This window comes from Lissotriton helveticus, chromosome 1_1, assembly GCF_964261635.1.
Source record: "Lissotriton helveticus chromosome 1_1, aLisHel1.1, whole genome shotgun sequence".
NCBI lineage: Eukaryota > Metazoa > Chordata > Amphibia > Caudata > Salamandridae > Lissotriton > Lissotriton helveticus.
This window is the reverse complement of record NC_136057.1, coordinates 842,747,861-842,767,255: the sequence shown is the minus strand read 5'-3', so window position 1 is coordinate 842,767,255 and position 19,395 is coordinate 842,747,861. Positions and strand designations below refer to the sequence as shown.

At 43.5% G+C, this 19,395-nt stretch overlaps 1 protein-coding gene across 1 annotated transcript in view; it reads right to left on the bottom strand.

Moving 5' to 3' along the window:
• STAB2 (stabilin 2) overlaps positions 1-19,395 on the bottom strand; it is a 944,658-nt gene that overhangs the window by 75,208 nt on the left and 850,055 nt on the right. Inside the window, exons 59-61 of the mRNA XM_078674824.1 lie at positions 13,176-13,369; positions 8,555-8,696; positions 4,411-4,544 (exon numbers count right to left, since the gene is read on the bottom strand). Coding sequence (XP_078530950.1) covers positions 4,411-4,544; positions 8,555-8,696; positions 13,176-13,369 — 470 coding nt within the window. The remainder of the gene's footprint in view (positions 1-4,410; positions 4,545-8,554; positions 8,697-13,175; positions 13,370-19,395) is intronic.

The window sequence follows — 19,395 nt, the reverse complement described above, 5'->3', positions numbered from 1 at the left end:
AAAGTGTGTTTTTCAATATCAATGATAATTCAACTACAAAGACTTTTTCACTTTTATGACTTACTCTAAATGCGCAGCCTCAATACAGCAAGTGCTACCTTTTCTTATGTCCCTGGGATATTATTACTATAAACTGTATGCATGAACTTTGTACCTTGGTATTAAAGTTGGTAATGTATCTTATGTGAAATATGCAATTGGTGCAAAATATTGGGATTTAGGTAAGCACAGGGTATTTAGTACAGTCTCAATCACAATTCTTGGATTTTGTTAATATTAGGTGTATGATCTGTATTCATATATGATACCCTAAAGGACTTTTAATTTATACATATTTTCTATCCCTGAGGAAGATTTGATGATGAGACTGGACGCAACACGTATTGGCTCGAAGCAAATATGGAATAAAGAATATTTTGTGAAAGAATATCAACAAGAATTGGCTAAAATGTTGGTGTGTGCTTGCAAGAACAGCACACTTGGGCATCAAGCTAGAGACAACAGGCTTCTTGCATGTTGAATACACCTTTGCCAGGCTATTTGTGAATGAATGATGTATTTCTAAAAGAAACAATGTGCATATGAACATGGCGTAGCTATAGGTAATTGGTGGAAAAATGCATATAGTGAGAGGTTTCTTAAGGTGATTAGTGAGAAATGTTCCATATATTTATAGTACATTACTGTAGTTCAGTGTAAGCATCTGAACTATTAATGGTGGTAATGTTCATTTAGACTAGATGTAATCTACAAGTGGACCATGACCACTGTGAAGATAAGGGGAGCTCACATAGTTGGCCCCTAAATATGTAGCGCCAGTAAAGATTAACACACAGCCTGATAATTAGCCATCTGCTCTTACAGTTGCCGGAGATCCCAACCAATCAATGAACCTGGCACTTGAAAACATGTACAGTATACAATTTCTTATGGTAGAGTACGTAAAATTATGAGGGGATAAATAAACTCGCCAACAAAGCGTTTTGTTTCTTGAACCATAAACACTATGTGGTCACAAAAGTCTATTCTACCCTAAATGGCTTATTCAAGGTTATCAAAAAATTGAAATTGTAAAATTGAGTAGCATACGGATTCCCCTTTATTAGCAGTTACCATCGACTTATTTAAAGTATGTTCATGATAAATAATATTTGTTTAAAATGACAATTTTTTGTGAGGCATTCCTGCTGATTTAGTATTTTTTTTTTCTGACCCATTTTTGCTGGCCACATGATTCTACACACTTTACTCATGCTAACCAGTGGTAAAGTGCTTGTGCTGTCCTCTCTAAACATGTTAGAAATGGTATACCCCAATTGGTGTTGGTATACCCTTAGATTTACTTGTATATCCCTAGGGCCTTATTTATGGAGGCCTTGCGCCGCCGGTGCGCCACTTTTAAAATGGGAAAAAGTGACGCACTGGCGGCGCAAGGCCTTCATAAATAAGGCCCCTAGGGCCAGATGTAGGTGGCCAATTACCGGTCGGTAGCGGCCGAATTCGGCCGTTACCGACCGGTAAATGGATTTTGAGATGTAGGAGCATGCTTTACAGAATCGGTATTTTACCGAATCTGTATTTACAGATTCGGTAAAATTACCGAATCGGTAAATACAGACTCGATAAAAATACCGAGTCTGTAAAAGCACATGTAGGTAGCACATCTTGAGTGCCGCAGGCCTTTCAGATTCGGTATTTTAACACCCAATCCAATTGGGTGTTAAAATACCGAATTCAGGTGTGCATGCACATGTGTGCATGCACACCTAGCCATGTGACAGACAGACATGCCCTTAGGGCATGTCTGTGTGCCACATGGCGCACATGGCTATTTTAGGGGTGCAAGAGGGTGTCAAAGTGACACCCCCTGCACCCTTGCAAAAATCGGTATTTACCGATTCTGTAATTACAGAATCGGTATTGCCCATTGATTCCTATGGGCTTCAAGGCCCATAGGAATCAATGGTCAATACCGATTCGGTATTTACAGATTCGGTAAATACCGAATCTTAACGATTCGGTATTTACAGAATCTGAAATACCTACATCTCCCCCCTTCATATTTACCGACTCTTAAATACCGAATCGGTAAAATTCGGTATTTAAGAGTCGGTAAATATGAATTACCTACATCTGGCCCCTAGTCTTTTGTACTACATGTACCCTGGGCTGTAAATTAAATGCTATTCGTTGGCAGTAGCACTCAATATGCAATCAACCAAAGTAGCCCTTTAAAACATCTCTCCACTGCAGTCTGGGTGTGCAGTTTTAAACTGCCGTTTTGACCTGGCAAATAATAAACCTATTGTGAGGCATAATCCTTCCTCTTTAATATTTAGAGGTCACCACCAAAGTAAACCCTATATACTGTAGGACTAGGTGTGTGGTATGTAAATAGCAGGACCTGTACATGTAATATTTTATATATTCTGGCAGTAAAAAAACTACAATTTTGCTTTTCACTGTGGCAAGGCTGGCTCTCCTATAGGGAAACACTGGGTTACACTATAACAATTTATAAAGCTTAATTTCGAATTGCGAGCAGATAGAAGAAGACGTCAAGAACTAATTTTAATAGAAATTTAAAATCCAACTCAATGCTCAGGATGGTTTTTATATTACCATTTTGGAAAGGAGACTTTTAGAAAGATGTCAATTTCCTGCCTGAAGCTACAAGGGCCTTTCTACCATTGCCACATGACTGCCAATGGCTAACATGTGGTGGGATTTAGATTGCTCCCAGGCAGTGGAAAAAGGCAGTGCGTTTGGAGAGGTGTTTTTTTTCCTTGAGCAAGATGGGCTGGGGGCTGTGCTCAGCCCCCTTCCTGAGGTTTACATGATTCCTACCATGTCACTGGCAGATGTAGCTTACACCTAGGTGTCCTTCCCATTTGTCTTTCTAGACAATTTGGCGCCAAACCCAGTGGGAGGGAGATCTGTCCCAGGACTGTTTGGAGTGACCACAAGAGAGGGTTTGCCCATTATCATAGCCACACCTATGGTTTTGCAAAAGGAGCTTTGACCAGGGGATGAAACGTTCTGCAATGCTGGATTAGGGAAAGAGGGTTACTGTTGGATAGTTTACAGTAAATCTTGCAGGAGGTTCTGCAAAAGTGTGTAGGGTCACCCTTGAGAGCTTTTACACCATTGATTAGGGAGTGGCCAGGAATTTCCCCACCTACAAGCTGGCCTATGGCATAAATGTGACATCCCTAGTCCTCTCCTTGGGGCACTCCTAGACCTGTAAAGAATCAGAAGAAGATCTGCCCTGCTGTATGAAGAATATGAAGGAAGACAGAGCCTGCTTTTCTAGAACCCAGTATTCCAAAAGTTACTTCATGGTCGGTTCCATAGGCCTCTCTTCCTGCAACTACCCAGCTGACTAGTTCCATGTGAACCTGCCCTGGACCCTGCTGCTGGCCTCTGTTGGAGTGAGTCCAAATCTCCCAATGGTGCCCGCCAGGTCCTAGACCCTGGGCTGGTGTCAGAGAGTTTGTCCCTCCTGACCCCAAACTGCAAGAAGAGAAATTCCAATGCTTTTTGCCAATTGTCTGCCTGGAGAACAGACGGAGATCAGAACCCCCATCAAAGCCACAGGCTTCGACATTGAATCACCAATCGTCCTCAGCTTGCTGGTTTGCCCTGCTAAAGGAGATTGGACTTTAAGAATAGTTTCTAAGAGTAAACCTGGAGGGATTCATCGAGAGCGATGCCAAACAGCATCTGATCAACATTGAAGCCTTCCCAGGCACAGACCTTGGACTTGCTTGGAGCTTTCCTGCCTTTGTCAAGAACCACACCGGGAACCCGCTTTTCAGCAGCCCACCATCATTGAGAAACAATTTGTATCCAGCTTGCCCCACCGATGACTCTTCAGCTACCACTTTTTCCTCCAGAAAAGTTTCCAAGTCAGAAGGTAAACTTTCCACCAGGACGAACCTGATCCCTGTATCCGAACAGTATTCCATCATGGTTGGCCTTAACTTTTGACTTTGACTCAGTTTAACATGTCTAAAAAACCACAGTTAACGCTTTGTGCTTTTTGGTGCTATTTTCAATTCAAAATTTAAAAATTCATATCTCTGGTTCTTCTCATTGGATTTTGATTGTTTTGGTGTCATTTCATTATTAAAATATTCTAATTTTTCTGAATTGGTTTGGGATTGTTTTTGTGTTTTGTTTTCACTTTGGTACTGTTTGAGTACTGCCCAAATATTTTATACATTGCCTCTAAGTTAAGCCTGACTGCTTTGTACCAAGCTACCAGAGGGTTAAGCACAACTTTATTTAGTTACTTTAGTGGTTCACTCTTACGAGGACTGTGAATATTATTAGCAATTGGTTCTAACCCCCCTTAACTACTACTACAATTTCTTACACTACTGAAACACAAAGTTCAAAATGTCTCACCTTCTGAGCATATAGCAATTGATTGTAAGTAGCTATTGTAGCATCTTCGTCTGCACAGGCTTTAGTTGCTTCATCATAAGTCCATTTATACTGCCCCTTAGGGGATCGTAAATGGAACACCCCAACTGTTGAATCTAAATAAAAAGCAGGGAAGATGTATTATTAGAACTTCACACAGTGCATAACAACAAAGAAGGAAGTGAGGCAGCAGGAGAACCCAACCCGTTAACTCCTAGTTCAAGAGGCCACATCATGGGCCAGATTCAGGGTTTGGTGAATAGGCACTCACAAACGCGAAGGAGTAACCCGTCCACCAAACTCTAAATCAGGCCCTTTGTTTCCTCTAGTAGTGTATCCTTTCTGCTAACATATTTGTATCAACTTAAATAATTTCTGCTTCTAGAACCGATGTGTGTGACATGACAAGTCTACTATTCGTTTTCAATGAAGTAGCTGCCAGGGGGCGGGAGACCAGAGGTAGAAATAAGATTGCCGTCCATTTCTAGGACACAAGATGGCAGAAGCTGATGACTGCGGTCAGGAAAGTGCGCAAGTTAGCATGTATACGCAATGGTGCGCATGTGCTTATAGATTTGGATCGGATCACTGAAATAATATCGACTGCCAAAATATCGACTACCCAAAATATCGAGGAAAAAATATCTACAACCAAAATATCGAGTTTGTATGTACAAACAGGTAAGTACAAAAATATCGAGTACAAAATATCGTTTACAAAAATATAGTTGTAAAAATATCGACTTTAATAAAAACAATGTTTAATTACATTAATATAAAAAATTAATTACTAAAATATAATTAACAATACTTAAAATAACTTTAAATAATTAAATAATTAATGAAAGTAAAAAAATAATATTTTTTTAATCATATTTCTTAAAACATATATATATATAGTAACAAAATTTAATTAAATAATAGCCAATATTATTAACGTACAAATACAAAAGAGTAAAAATTACTATTCCCACTGCAAAGAGTGCAACAGTGGATATATGACGTTACAACGCAACTTTTACAACGCACTACCATTACAACGTAAGTATTGGTAAGTATATAATAATTTTTTTTATTTAAATTATTTAAAATTATTTAAATATAATTTAATTTAATTTCATTTGATTAAATTAAATTAATGTAAATTTAATTTTACTTTATTTTTACACTGTACCCCTGTACCCCAAAAACCCAAAACTGACCCTGAACCCTAAAAAAACCCTTTACCCAAAAACCCAAAACTGACCCTGAACCCTAAAAATACCCCTTTACCCAAAAACTAAAAACTGACCCTGAACCCTAAAAATACCCCTTTACCCAAAAACTAAAAACTGACCCTGAACCCTAAAAATACCCCTTTACCCAAAAACCCAAAACTGACCCTGAACCCTAAAAATACCCCTTTACCCAAAAACTAAAAATTGACCCTGAACCCTAAAAATACCCCTTTACCCAAAAACCCAAAACTGACCCTGAACCCTAAAAATACCCCTTTACCCAAAAACTAAAAACTGACTCTGAACCCTAAAAATACCCCTTTACCCAAAAACTAAAAACTGAACCTGAACCCTAAAAATACCCCTTTACCCAAAAACTAAAAACTGACCCTGAACCCTAAAAATACCCCTTTACCCAAAAACTAAAAACTGAACCTGAACCCTAAAAATACCCCTTTACCCAAAAACTAAAAACTGACCCTGAACCCTAAAAATACCCCTTTACCCAAAAACTAAAAACTGACCCTGAACCCTAAAAATACCCCTTTACCCAAAAACTAAAAACTGACCCTGAACCCTAAAAATACCCCTTTAATTTAACATAATTAGCAATTAATCAATTAAATTAAATTAATTACCAATTACATTTTAATTAATTAACAAATATTATTTAATTACCAATTAATTAAATATTACTACCAATTAATACATTTACATATTTAATAAATAATAATTAAATTACTTCCCACCCTATTCCCCTATAAACCCACAACCCGCTACAGGAAATACATTATTTTAATTTACATAATTAGCAATTAATAAATTAAATTAAATTAATTACCAATTAAATTTTAAATAATTAACATATATTATTTAATTACCAATTAATTAATTATTACTACCAATTAATAAATTTACATATTTAATTAATTATAATTAAATTACTTCCCACCCTATTCCCCTATAAACCCACAACCCGCTACAGGAAATACAATTTTTTAATTTACATAATTAGCAATTAATAAATTAAATTAAATTAATTACCAATTAAATGTTAAATAATTAACATATATTATTTAATTACCAATTAATTAATTATTACTACCAATTAATAAATTTACATATTTAATTAATTATAATTAAATTACTTCCCACCCTATTCCCCTATAAACCCACAACCCGCTACAGAATAAAATTACACAATAATTTAAAAAAAATCATTAATTAAAAATAATGATAACATAAAATGACACTTTTCACACATATTATAACATAAAAACACTATAAATAATTACATATTATTTAAAAAACGATATTTTTTACTATCTAGATTATATACTTGGATATTTTCACTTTCTATATTATTTACAGTCGATATTACTTCACTTACCTTAAAAACGATATTTTGGCTGTCGATATTCTGTCCTGTCGATATTTTCTCCAAACGATATTTAAAACTCGATATTCTGTCCAAACAATATTTTGGAGTCGATATTATGTCTGTGCACCATTTGGATCTGATCCAGGAGAAGGTCATGCTCAACTTCTACAGTCAATGATGCTTTGAGGGCACAGAAGCTAGATCGCAGCATTGTGCCGTCCGCCTCCAGTACTGGTAAAGTCCCTGAGGGTTTGTGGAGTAGCCTTTCGTGAGTGCAGCTCAGGTGTGTCAGGGAGTCTTTCCTAACTGTGGTTTTTTTTTTTGAGTGACTCAATGGATGGCTAACTAAGAAAAACAGTGAATACTTTCACAACAGATGCCTCGGCCTCTACACCCCCGCCCGCCAGCTCCGCTCCCAGACCACACCCTCGCCACAGTCCCCCGCATCCGAAGAGTGACCGCCGGCGGCAGATCATTCTCCCACCTCTCCGCCAAGACATGGAACACCCTCCCCATCCGCCTACGGCAGACCGAAGACCTCCTAGCCTTCAGGAGACTCCTCAAGACCTGGCTGTTCAAACAATAGCAGCATCGCCCCCCCTAGCGCCTTGAGACCATCACGGGTATGTAGTGCGCTCTACAAATGCTATGATCGATTGATTGATTGTGCTTCTCAGATGATGAGCGATATATTCACTTTTGTAGAGGCTTGGCTTTGTTCTGCTCATTAGTCAGAGAGGGAGACTCTCACTCTTGAATGCTCTTGAATACTTCCTGTCTAAGCCATGTAAAAGTGCCAGGGCCAGGCAAATACCCCACGAACCAAAAAATAATATAAGATTTCGGGTCTTTACGTTAGATCTATGTTCTAAGTCCGATATGTCTTTGGTAAGCCAAGATAGAATTTGATGAAAAGACAACATGTGATCATCAGGGGACATGTGGTCAGGAACCTTGGAATATACAATGACTGAGATCCACTGCATACATTAACATCATGTGCAAAAAAACTTGCAGGAACAGCACCAAAGGGCGGTGTCAAGGCACACCTACGCCTGCGTCGCCTCCGATGAATCGACCCTCCACCCATAGGTGCTGGCTCCCAGTCTAAACACAATGCAACAAACCTCACACAATTTGTATTCCATCAGCATATTATTCTGAATGTGGTGGATAACATACACTGGAAACAAATTTTAGATTAGAAATGGATATAAGTGAACGTATGCACCCTTAATGCGCTTCTCAGAACTGAATCAAAAATTATGTGCAGAAGTAAAAAAAAAACTTATTACCAAAATTGTAAATGGGATTTCCACAGGTAATGAGAGTGACTGTGTCACAACATTTCACAAAAAGATGCTTTAACTGTAACATAAAGATTGTCTGCATAGGTCTGCTCCATTTTTTCATGATGCAAAATGGACTGTGCATAAACACAAGGCTTCTCTCCGTTGGATGCTCCCTGTTGAGGCATCCCACGGTCCCTGTGAGTGGGGGCAGGTCAGACTGCATGGGGACCACTCACCTTGGTAGTGGAGATCGGCGCAGTCAGCATCGACGTGGCACTGGCCGTTGTCCTGTAAACACCGATCGATTGGCAGCGCCTTCACCTCACAGTCTACACCATCGCCAATGTAGTTGTCCTTACATTCACACACGCGTTTATCCTGAGAAAAGGGGAGTGTCCAACATGCACATTTATGAACATCACATTCATGAGAGACAACGTAAAGTGCAACAAAAACCGAAAAATATTTTGAAATTCTCTTAATACCCTCTTAAAAAGCATGTTAAAGATTCAACATTTTCCTCGATTTTGAGTAATAGTCCAAAGGAGATGAGAGTTTGCTTATAGGGCTCATGGCTGTAATTGAACTACCTTCTCTGCCACCTCCACCCACCTAGACATTCGCATTTTGAGGTAACTTGTGTTATAAACCAGACTGTGCTGTGTTATTTGTATTTCTACCATGCACATCTCACCCAGCGGGCCTGTCACCAGGTAATATAGAAATGTACTAATGACCTTCACAAGAGGAATATCAGACAGCTTCACATGTGCACCAAACCTTAGCACAGCCATCCCCCTCACAAGGACGTACCGTTCGGTGACAGCACACGCCTGGCCCTTATAGTCTGCACTGCCTCAATCAAACGTCAATGGCACAGCAGTCATATTTCACGTACTTACAAACCAGAAAGCTAGGCGTTCTACTAGGCACACACCTTGCCTGGAAGCTAATCGTCTTTAGGAGGGACCAGGAGGGTGCAGAGGATGCATGCGTTTCACTACGTCGCCTTCTTTGGGGAGTGTGTTATCAAGGTATTACCTGGCATTCTGCACTCTAAAAGCTGCACCTTAAAAGGATAACGGATTTCCATCCCTTTTAGTAAGGAAAATTGTTTCCAGTTTCATTCGATCACAGTGTGTTCATTTATAACTTGCACGTGACCCTAAACCACTGGCTTTAACCCTTCATTATGCCTACCCGCCTTCTATCGGTTGAGTGCCACTATTTACCCCCTCCCCCTTCAACCACCTCCTGTTTATATGGTTTTGCACATGAAAGACTGGGAGGATCATGAGCACGACCATGCGGATGTCCACGACAAATGGCAGGAAGTTAGTTGAGGGAGAGAAGATAGTGCTCTTTTAGCCTCAAGGCTCCCCAGCTGTGGAATTCGCTCCCACTGGCACTTCGCAGTACCCCCAATCTGCTTCAATTTAGGAAAAATTTGAAGACTTGGCTTTTTAATCTTTCTGCTTAGGTGGGCTTTTCTTTCTCCGGAACCTGTCTTTCTTGTTATGTTGTTTCTACACCTCGCTGCCTGTGGAAAGCGCCGGGACACTCTCTTGGAGTAGCCGAGCGCTATATAAACGCATTTTAACATAACATAACGATTTGCGGCTGATGCTTGCAAGCACAACTAAAGTTAAACATCTCCTCCTCGCATTTAAAAACACTTGGAAAATATGCCCTAGGGACCATCATGGGAGCAGAGGATGAGATTCTTTTTACTGTAGAAGTTTAGTTGGGAAACTCCTTAAAGCTCATTCTGCCAACCATAGATGGTGGAAGTTGTTTCTATGTCGTTGCATTTACAGGTGAGTCTTGTCTCTTGTATATGAAGCCCAAGAACTAATCATCACTTGACAGTTTTTTGTTTTTGTCTGCACTGCCCTATTTAAATTTAAATTTGTTTTTAGTTTACAGTCTCAGTGTTGTGCAAAGTGCAGGACCCCAGTTCCTACATAAATAGATACATATGTATTCCAATAAAAATACTAAATGTGTTAAACTTTCTGTCAGAACACCTTTGAGAAGGCCATGACACACGTACAGGCTACTGGGCCCGACTGTGGTGGTTGAGGCCTATTACTCCTGATGTCCAGAGGTCGGACCTACTATAGCTCCTAAGCTACTGGGCCTAGTACCCCTTCTGCCCTTGACTCCCTCGGGTAGTGTACATACAGGTCAGTGAACAGGACTCATAACCCCAAGTCCAAACAGTACAAACAATAAATCAATGTCCAGTCCAATACTTACTTTCATAAGAAAAAGAATCATTTTATTTCTAACTACAAATTCAAAAGAACAACGATATTCATGAGCAATAACACAATCCTCTTGAGGCCAAGTCTGCACTAGTTGTCAGGCAAATCTCTGTCCCATCCTCTTGGTTATAACGTGGTTGGGGGTTATTCCTCATTCACTGGTGGCCCCATCCAGGGAATGCTCATTAATAGTCTAAGTTCAAGATTTCCCCTTTGACTGTCAGTAATTAGTCAATGTGTCTCTGGTGCCACAGCACTTTCAGCAGCGAATCCCCTGGGGTCTGCAGGCTCAGTTCAAGTCTTACCTGCTCCTACAGCATGGAACCATTTAATGTTACAGCTGGTGCCCTGAGTGTGGGCACATTCGAGTTCAGATCCTGGTCAGAGAATTTGGGCTGCTTGCTGTACACACTGCAGCACACGCCAGGTGCAGGCTTACTCTTTAGAGTGGCACGGCCGGTTCACCCCGCGATTGGAGTAGCTTCCAGCTCGCTAAGATGCGGCAATCAGTTTCTCCAGAATGGGTGAAATCAATACTTCAGCTCCAGACTAGAATCCAGAGAGGGCATGATGTCTTCCTCTGCATCCTCCTGATCTTTAAGGGTCAGTCAGGGCAGATCTCACTGTGAGGCTAGACCACCTGGTCAAGGCTCACTCCAGTCCCAGGTGGTGGCCAGAAGTCTTTCATGATTTGGTCTCAGCAGCCCCTCCGGGCACACTGGGTTGCAGCGGTCCCTGCAGACACAACATTGACCCATTCGATGCAATTGCCCACACCACAGCGGCCCCTCCTGGCATATGAAGTAGCCACTAAGGCATTCATGAGTCCCGACACACTGGTCACAGAATTACTTAAATGGTGGTCCCTTCTGGCATACAGGGTCACTTCAACAAGGTAGTGCAGGCTTGGTGCATGGTGCACAGTACTCAATACTTGAATTAGTCAATGGTGGCCCTCTCCTAGCCTATAGGGGTTACTGAAACAATCCTGATCATGGGCTACGGCTCGATCAGGGCACAGTCGAATCCTCAGACTTCGCACAGGAAACCCTCATGGTAGAGCTCCCCACTAGATCTTGGTCCCTCCAATGCTCTCCCCTTTCTCATATGCATACTGGTCTTGGGAAGAATGCAGGCACTGGTGCTCCAGCCTCCAAGGCAAGTGATCTTGGTTTCCAGCCGCAGTCTGTTCAGGTTACAGAGGTGGGGCCCGGTAAGGGGGGATTTTGGGGGATGACGCAGAGGGAAAATGAAATAAATAATTAATTTTCCCTCTGCATTGTCCCTCGAAATCCCCCTTACCTGGCCCACCGCCTCACCCCTGTTACTTGCACAGAGTGCGGCTGTTGGTTTCCCTGAGTGATGTCCCCTCACCCAGCAGGAAGAGAACACTAGCAGCCATTTGACCCAGTCCTCGTCACAGCAGAAGTCTTGCAGAACTTACCCTTCTCACACAGTACATTTGGCTGTTTGCAGATGGCAAATGTTGGTGTCTCAACCTCCCCTTCTTCTAGTCCTTTTCCAAACACCACATGCGATTTAGTGTCAGGTAGTCTTTGAAGTTTTATTTTGGGGTTCTGCTTCTTTTGAAATGTACATTCCTCCTATTCTTTTTTTCTTGTTATATGATGTCTATCACAGCAGGCATGACTCCGAAGTAGATTGACCGACAACACAATGCATGGAAGTGCCCATAGTTCACTCCTGAATATCAGCCACAGTGAAATCTGCATCAAAACGTAAATCCTATGTTCCCAGACCTACTCTTTGTGGTTCCCTAATCATCCCTGTCTCCCTTCCTGAGATTTGTCCAGGCCCCTTTCTTGTGATCTATCAATTAATCAAAGAGCAACCTTTTGAAGTGTAACAGGGAGGGGGGTCACCTTCTCCAGTGTGTCCCACCCAGCTCACAGGAATACAGCAATACACAAATCTGTCTGGGGAGATTCATCTCCTCCTCATGTCTTCGCCAGGTAGGCCTGGGCTTCCCACAATGAAACTCAGTGCCCTTCATATGATGTGCCAATGCAGGCACATGTGAGGTACATTCACCGCACACTTACTGTCCAGCACTGTTACAGCCATGCATTTCACCATTCCAAGTACAGATACATTGAGACACACTTTCAATCTGTGTGCACTGCTCAGCTCTGAAGCTTTCCTGTACTGTACCAGGATGTGCTATTTGAAAACACACACTGCCAGCACACACTCACCATGTGCACTACACAACAATTCACCCTTCATGTATTGTACTTCATGCAAGCACACATTCACCCAGCATATGCTTCCATTGGGCATGCACTGCACAGCACTGCATCTTTCATTTCTTGTAATACTTGCAGGCATACATATGTTTAGAACATGCACTAATCCTACATATACTACACAACACTCGTGTTGCTTAACTCTTGGTGAAGGCAATAGCCTTCCACAACTAGGAGAAAAGCACTTTGCGTGTCCCTCCTCGTCCAACAAGACCATGACAAATAAAATCAGCATTAGGGATCCAGATGATAGTACAGTTGGGTTCTAAGTGCCTGGGTATATGTCTTTACCATGCAGAGGACTTTTTCATTTCAATACTTACGGGTCCAGTCATTTTACAGATGGCGTGCTCATGGCAGCCGCCATTGAGCCCATCAGCACATGGGTCTATAGGCATGCAAGTGTAGCCGTCCCCTTTGTATCCCTTCGGACAGCTGCAGGAAACTTTCACTCCAGTCTGAGAACACTTTGAAGACTTGGCACAGCCGCCATTGTTTTGCTTGCAGAAATCCACAACTGTACAGCGGAGACAAATAAAAACATCAATTTTTCATTCATTCTAGAGATTGTCGTGTCTGTACTATAACATCATGTAAATTCATTGCACAGGGGCAAGATGAGGGAATGATTCCATGATGGTGGGTTGGGTACATTAAACATTGTTGCTGATACAATTCCTTCTTTTACAGATATGGTGAGACATGTCTCGACCACCATCACAACTCTGTGCTCGACTTACACCAGCAATGTAAATCTGATGTGCTAATATGTACTCTTACATTGGTGTGTGTTTCATGCTAATGGGACACTCCCTCCACTCGTAAGACAGTTATTCAATCAGCATTCACGCTCATGGAATACCTGGGGACTGATATGTTGCAGCCAACAGTAGCGGTCGGCAGTAGGTGTTTCTGTAGGGTGGTGACGTGGGCACGAATTTGGTGAAGCAGTGCGCGCAACGAAATTCGTTTTATTTATTTAAATGTTTACTTACCTGTAAAACTCCGTAATCCATACATTATTTCCCCCCACCCTGCCCCTCCTCCTGCCCACGTCACTGCCCTACAGAAAAACCTACTGCCGACCGCTACTGGCAGCCAACAATCGGTTTTAAATATGGCTGTGCCGTAGCTGACTTTCCACAGTTTCTAGGGGCCCTGAGTGAAGGTCTCTGGGCTCTTAAGCTCTCGTTAGATAATGGAAATTAATCTATTGTCCACTGAAATTTGAATGGTGACAGTAGGCTCCCAAGGGGCTTGGGTACTGTTGTAATGCCCCCTTAGATAAGGTGATGGCCTGATAACAGACTCTCAGCACCTGTGCTCCTGCAGTACAGAGGGTAAAATAGGCCACTTAGTTCCCATTTTCCACTGTTGCTGTTGTGTCTCCCTGCTGAGTGACTCCACCGTAATGGTGCATTATACAGCTCCATCACAGAGGAGCATTGAAGCATCGGTCCTCAAACAGATACATAACATGTGCATACTTGGTCGGTCACCAATGAGAAGAGCTGCAAGTTGTTACCTGTAGACTGTCTGTCTGTGTGAGAGTGGTTACGGCCTATTTTTGCTCATTCTTTACATGAGTGCAATTCCTTTGTGAGCGTTGTAGCTATAATCAACACTAATTGTTCCCATTGGTGAATTTCACCGCCAGGGCTTTGACAGCGCCCAATGCCATTGCATCCTTTCGTCAATTCTCGATTTACAGCCTTTGCTAAGTTTATTTCTAAATCATCACAATATCCAATATGCAAACCTCTCAACTTGTGATTACAAAAACGTATTTTTGCATGGAAAAACAATTTTGTGAGAACTGTAATTTGAGGATTTGGGTTGTGAAGATTCTACTTTGTATGATGACCCAATCAATATCTATGAAGTGCTGTACCACATCATGGCCCAGTTTTATGCGCTGACGCGGAAGGAGTCTGTGTGTTTCTTTTTAGACACATTTTTAGGTCTCGCCTAGCATTGCATCGCGAATGGTGACTTCTCGCCCACCCCCACTCCCGTTCGTTTTTTCTTGCCTACCAGCACTTCTGTTTTCAATGCAATATGTCTTGCGTAAATGCGAGTCCTATTGCATTGCCAATGTTTTTTTTTATTTTTGCAAGCACTATTTCTGTATACATCACGACTTGCTTTGCTTACGTTGCCCGCTTTCACTTTCTAAGGCCTGGCTGAAGGAGCAGATGGAGCAGGGCAGCGAGCGGCTGCTGCTCATGGACTGCCAGCCACAGGAGCTCTACAAGTCCTCGCACATCGAGGTGGCGCTCAGCATGATGGCCCTGCCAGGCCTCATGCTGCGGTGCCTGAGGGGTTGAGAAGCTGCCGCTGAGGGATCTCTTCCCCCGCGCACCTTACCCACTGCAGTCACCGCCACCCCAACTGCCCGCGCTATTGATGGACATATGCTTTTCCGAGCACCTTCGTTTGTGCGTATCAAAGCATCTCTCTGATGTTCGTATCACAATCACCTCACAAAAAGCTTTCTTTAACAGTCACACTTGGATGTGTCGGGGCTGTGCTGCTGCTATCTGTGCACAGCTCATCAGAAAAATGTTATTACAACCGCAGTACCTTCAACTTTCGAAAATGCTAGACGGACTGTATTGAAAATGTTTATTGAAGATAAGAAATTGGACGCAAGAAGTCGTTCACGTAGTCCTTCTTTCGTTTTGACGCCCAAACGGTCATTGGAAAGATGGATAGGGCGGGAGGTTAGACGGGGTTTAGGTGACGTCACATGCTAGGCCTCCTGCCAGAAGCGGCAGACAGCACACATTGGTCTGCAGTGATGGTAGAAACTTACCAGGTTTGGAGTTGTTAAGAGCTAACCCAGACAGCCTGTTGGCCCCGATCAGTACATTGAGGAGCAGAGGCAGTAGCAATGGAGTAAGTACTGCGCCTCCAGAGGCTTTTACTGGGCTGCCTGCTGATCGTGTCGCTGGGGTGACTGGTGAAGAGCTCAAGGAATGAGCTCCACCGGCTAGGGATTGTAACTTGCTAAAATATCCCTGATAGCCCGAGCGAGACCGTCACCCAAAGTTCAGGTACAAAGGCAGGAGTCACAGATGCTAGTGCTCTGCCACAGAAAGATGTTTGCCCTTGTGGAGGATCGATTATATGCCGGAGAAGGTCCGTCTGATGGCTACGATCGAAAGAGCCCGGAGGCTGGTAGTGAAGAACTTCTCCTTTCACTGAGTTCTCCCGCAGCGTCAGTAAATAACTGAGGGACCCCGTGAATGTGCCGTGGGACGACATACCTGCAGCTAGAAGTCACGGGGTTTCACCATCTGAGGTTTCTTCCCGGTGCACTGGCTCCACGATGGCCCGGAGGCACATCGAGGGTCCCGGTGAGAGCGCCACCACGGCTGAGAACCACGGTGTGCAGCGCCAGCGATCTGAGCTAAGGTTAGATTGTTGGGCGCTGCTCCCCCTGCCTACGATCCCTCCTCAGATTCAGAGTCAGACCCTCAACCCGTGGGAGTCACAGCGCTGAGATCGCTATCGTCTGGACTAGCCCACCCTCCCTCTCATTGGGCGCGAGCCCCCAGGGTCTGAGGCTCTCGGCGGAAAACGCAAGGGACTTGTCTCGGGTATTCAAATTGCTGACTTCTGGCTGCTTACCTCCAGATTCTAGGGGACTGAGGCACGCTTTGCTTACTATTGCACGGCACTAGAGCGCTGACCTGTGTAATGAGCAACCAATCCTGCTTGGCAGTATTCCGAAGGCCTTTGGGTCTTGATCGATCGCTCTTGTACATCACTGGGTATTTTATGGCTCACTTGCTAGGTGGTCACCTGGATGGCCGGTTTCCAGTACAAGGCCACCATTTTGTACCCCAAGGCATATTTCACCAGCAGTGTCTCCCCTCAAAATGGCACTCATAATTACCCAAATGGAATCAGAACTACCTAGTCCAGATCAACTCATGGGAATAAAAGTAGGACTACCATGGTCAAAGCACAACTAAACAAAAAAGTTTGGCAGGGATGCGAGGAATACAGGCATTGTCTTGGGGCTACACAGTTGTGTACCCGAAAATAAAACTGGGTTGGTATCATCATCTCAAAACCATCAAAATGGGTGATTTCTAAGCAATCCTCTCCATTATCAACCAAGGACTGGCATCCAGTTTGTGCTTCCTCTTTCATTATCAGAAATAGAAGAGGTTTACACTCATGACAAAGTGGGCTTGGAAACAGAAAGAGTAATGTTCTTTCAATCTTTGGTGGCCACCTTGGATTGGGCAACCCCTTTTGGTGCTTCCTCTTCCACTATTAGAAACAGAACAGGTATGCAGACATGACACAATGCTGCTTCTCCCCTCTACCTTTCTACCTGTTTTTAGCCTCGTTAGGTATCTCCCTCTGGTCCTGATTTGACCTCACTCCTATTGGTTTTATTTTCACTTGATTTCCGGAATATGCGCACCCCTCTTATTTTACTTCTTTGCGCTATCACTACCCTAGTGGCCCCTTTTTGTATCCACCACATTACGTCTTCACCTCATCTCCTTATCATGGCATCCAGTTGAATTAAGTCTGTAATCAACTGCTTTAAAGTAATTTATCCCCCTTATATGTCCAAAGCAGCAGCAAAACTGTTCCAGCACAACATCATTTCCAGATTCCCTCTTTGTTGACCAATTCCATAATGGAGACTAGGGAAGATCAAAAATTACTTCATTTTCTTCACTAATGACATCCCTTCCTGGTCCTCCAGCTTCTTCAATTCCTTCAACGTCTCCTCCTCCTCTTCTTTCCCGCATGGGAAGCGGTTACAAATTTCTCCCTCCGCTTGCTTTAATGGCTCTCTCACCATTACACTTTATAACAATGGCACTGTTATGATCCAAGCTTCAGTCTACTGTCTCTCTCTCTTTGACCACCTCTTCCACACCCTTCGTCCCACCCCTGCGACTACTATCTCTCTAGATTCTTCCTCTTCTTCTTCTAGCCTGTCTACTTTCTCCTTTTCTCCCCCATTGACCCCCACACATTTCTTCAGACCGCTCTCCCGGGAGTCACAGGTCTACCCCTTATCCCCCCTTCCCTTGTTCCCTCCCCTCCCATTCTGCCCCCTTCCCAACTTGACCTCCCCCTTACCTCGTCTGCTTTACACCCCACTTCACCTCTACATCCTGCATTTCCCCACTATCCAACTGCCTTCTCCCGCCCCCTAACTCACCTATTCCTACCCATTTCCCCCTATTTAATCCACCTTTCTTACAACCTGAACCTCAGTTCAACTCGCCTTACCCTCCCCCCTCCCTCCCCTCTTTTCCGCACCCCTTTCCGCTCTTCCCCTTTCCTCGCACCTTCAATTCTGTTCTTACTCCTCCCATCTCTATACTACCTTCACTCCCCCCTCCCATGCCTCACATCCCTGCCTCCCCTATTTGCAATTCCATCATCTTCCCTCCCACTGACCCTACACCTCCCATCTCCCCACAACTTACACTCCCCCTATGCTTCACAACCCTGTTTCCCCTCTTGGTAATTCCTACCTCTTCCCTCCCCTTGACCGCATAGTCCTTTACTCCTCCCCCAACTTTAATTCTGCTCAACCCCCCCCCCACTCTGACTGGTGCCTTTATCCCAACATTCACCTTTCATTACCCATGGTACCTGGCCTGCACCCTCTCTCTTCTCCCCATTCCTGTGGCCTTCTTTCGACCTCTCTCCCCTCCCTGTACAGCCCCTTCTCCTCTCATCTCACCGTATCCATGGCCTTCCCGTAACCCCCTGCTCCCCCCCTCATCCTCCCGCCATCCATTTCTACTTTTCAATTTTCTCCTCCTATGTATGATCTCTATTCTTCACCTCTGCTCAACACCAGTAAAAATATCGCTGTAACTCCATTCTCTCTTTATATCGCCATCATTCCCCCCTCAGACCCTTGCATCACATCTCTCTCCCATGTCCCCCACAGCCCACTGTCCTCCTTCACCTACTTCACCTCCTCCCCCCACTTTCGACCCTCGCACCCCAACACTCTCCCGGTCCCCCACTTCCCCCTGTCCTCCTTCGCCTAGGCCACTCCCTCCCTTAACCATTGAGCATCCCTTCACTCCGTGCTCAGCTCACCTCTCTCTGGAAACTAAACTTGATTCTCTCATCTCTTCCATTTCCAAACTTGAAGCCTCCATTTCACTCTTATGTGATAAGATATCCCCCTCCCAGAATAACCTCCCGAGGAGTTCCTTGCTCCTGCACCCCAAAAATGCCAACCACAGTCTGTCCTCCTCAGACATCACCAACTTACTGGCTAGCTACAAGACTACCAACGTCAATTCCCCTCCACTCGCCTCTCCTAGAAATTCTACTCAATTTACCATTCAGACCATCTCTTCCGTCAGAACTTACCAGCCTCCCCCTCAAGGGGCAACCTCATTCAAGAATCTAATCCCTATCCCCCTTATCAGTCTAGACACTCACATCACCAAAACAGTTGTGTCAGAGCTACACTGTATGCTCCATGACTGCAGATCTGCAATCAAACACAAACTGGAAATCTCTGACACTATCACCCAC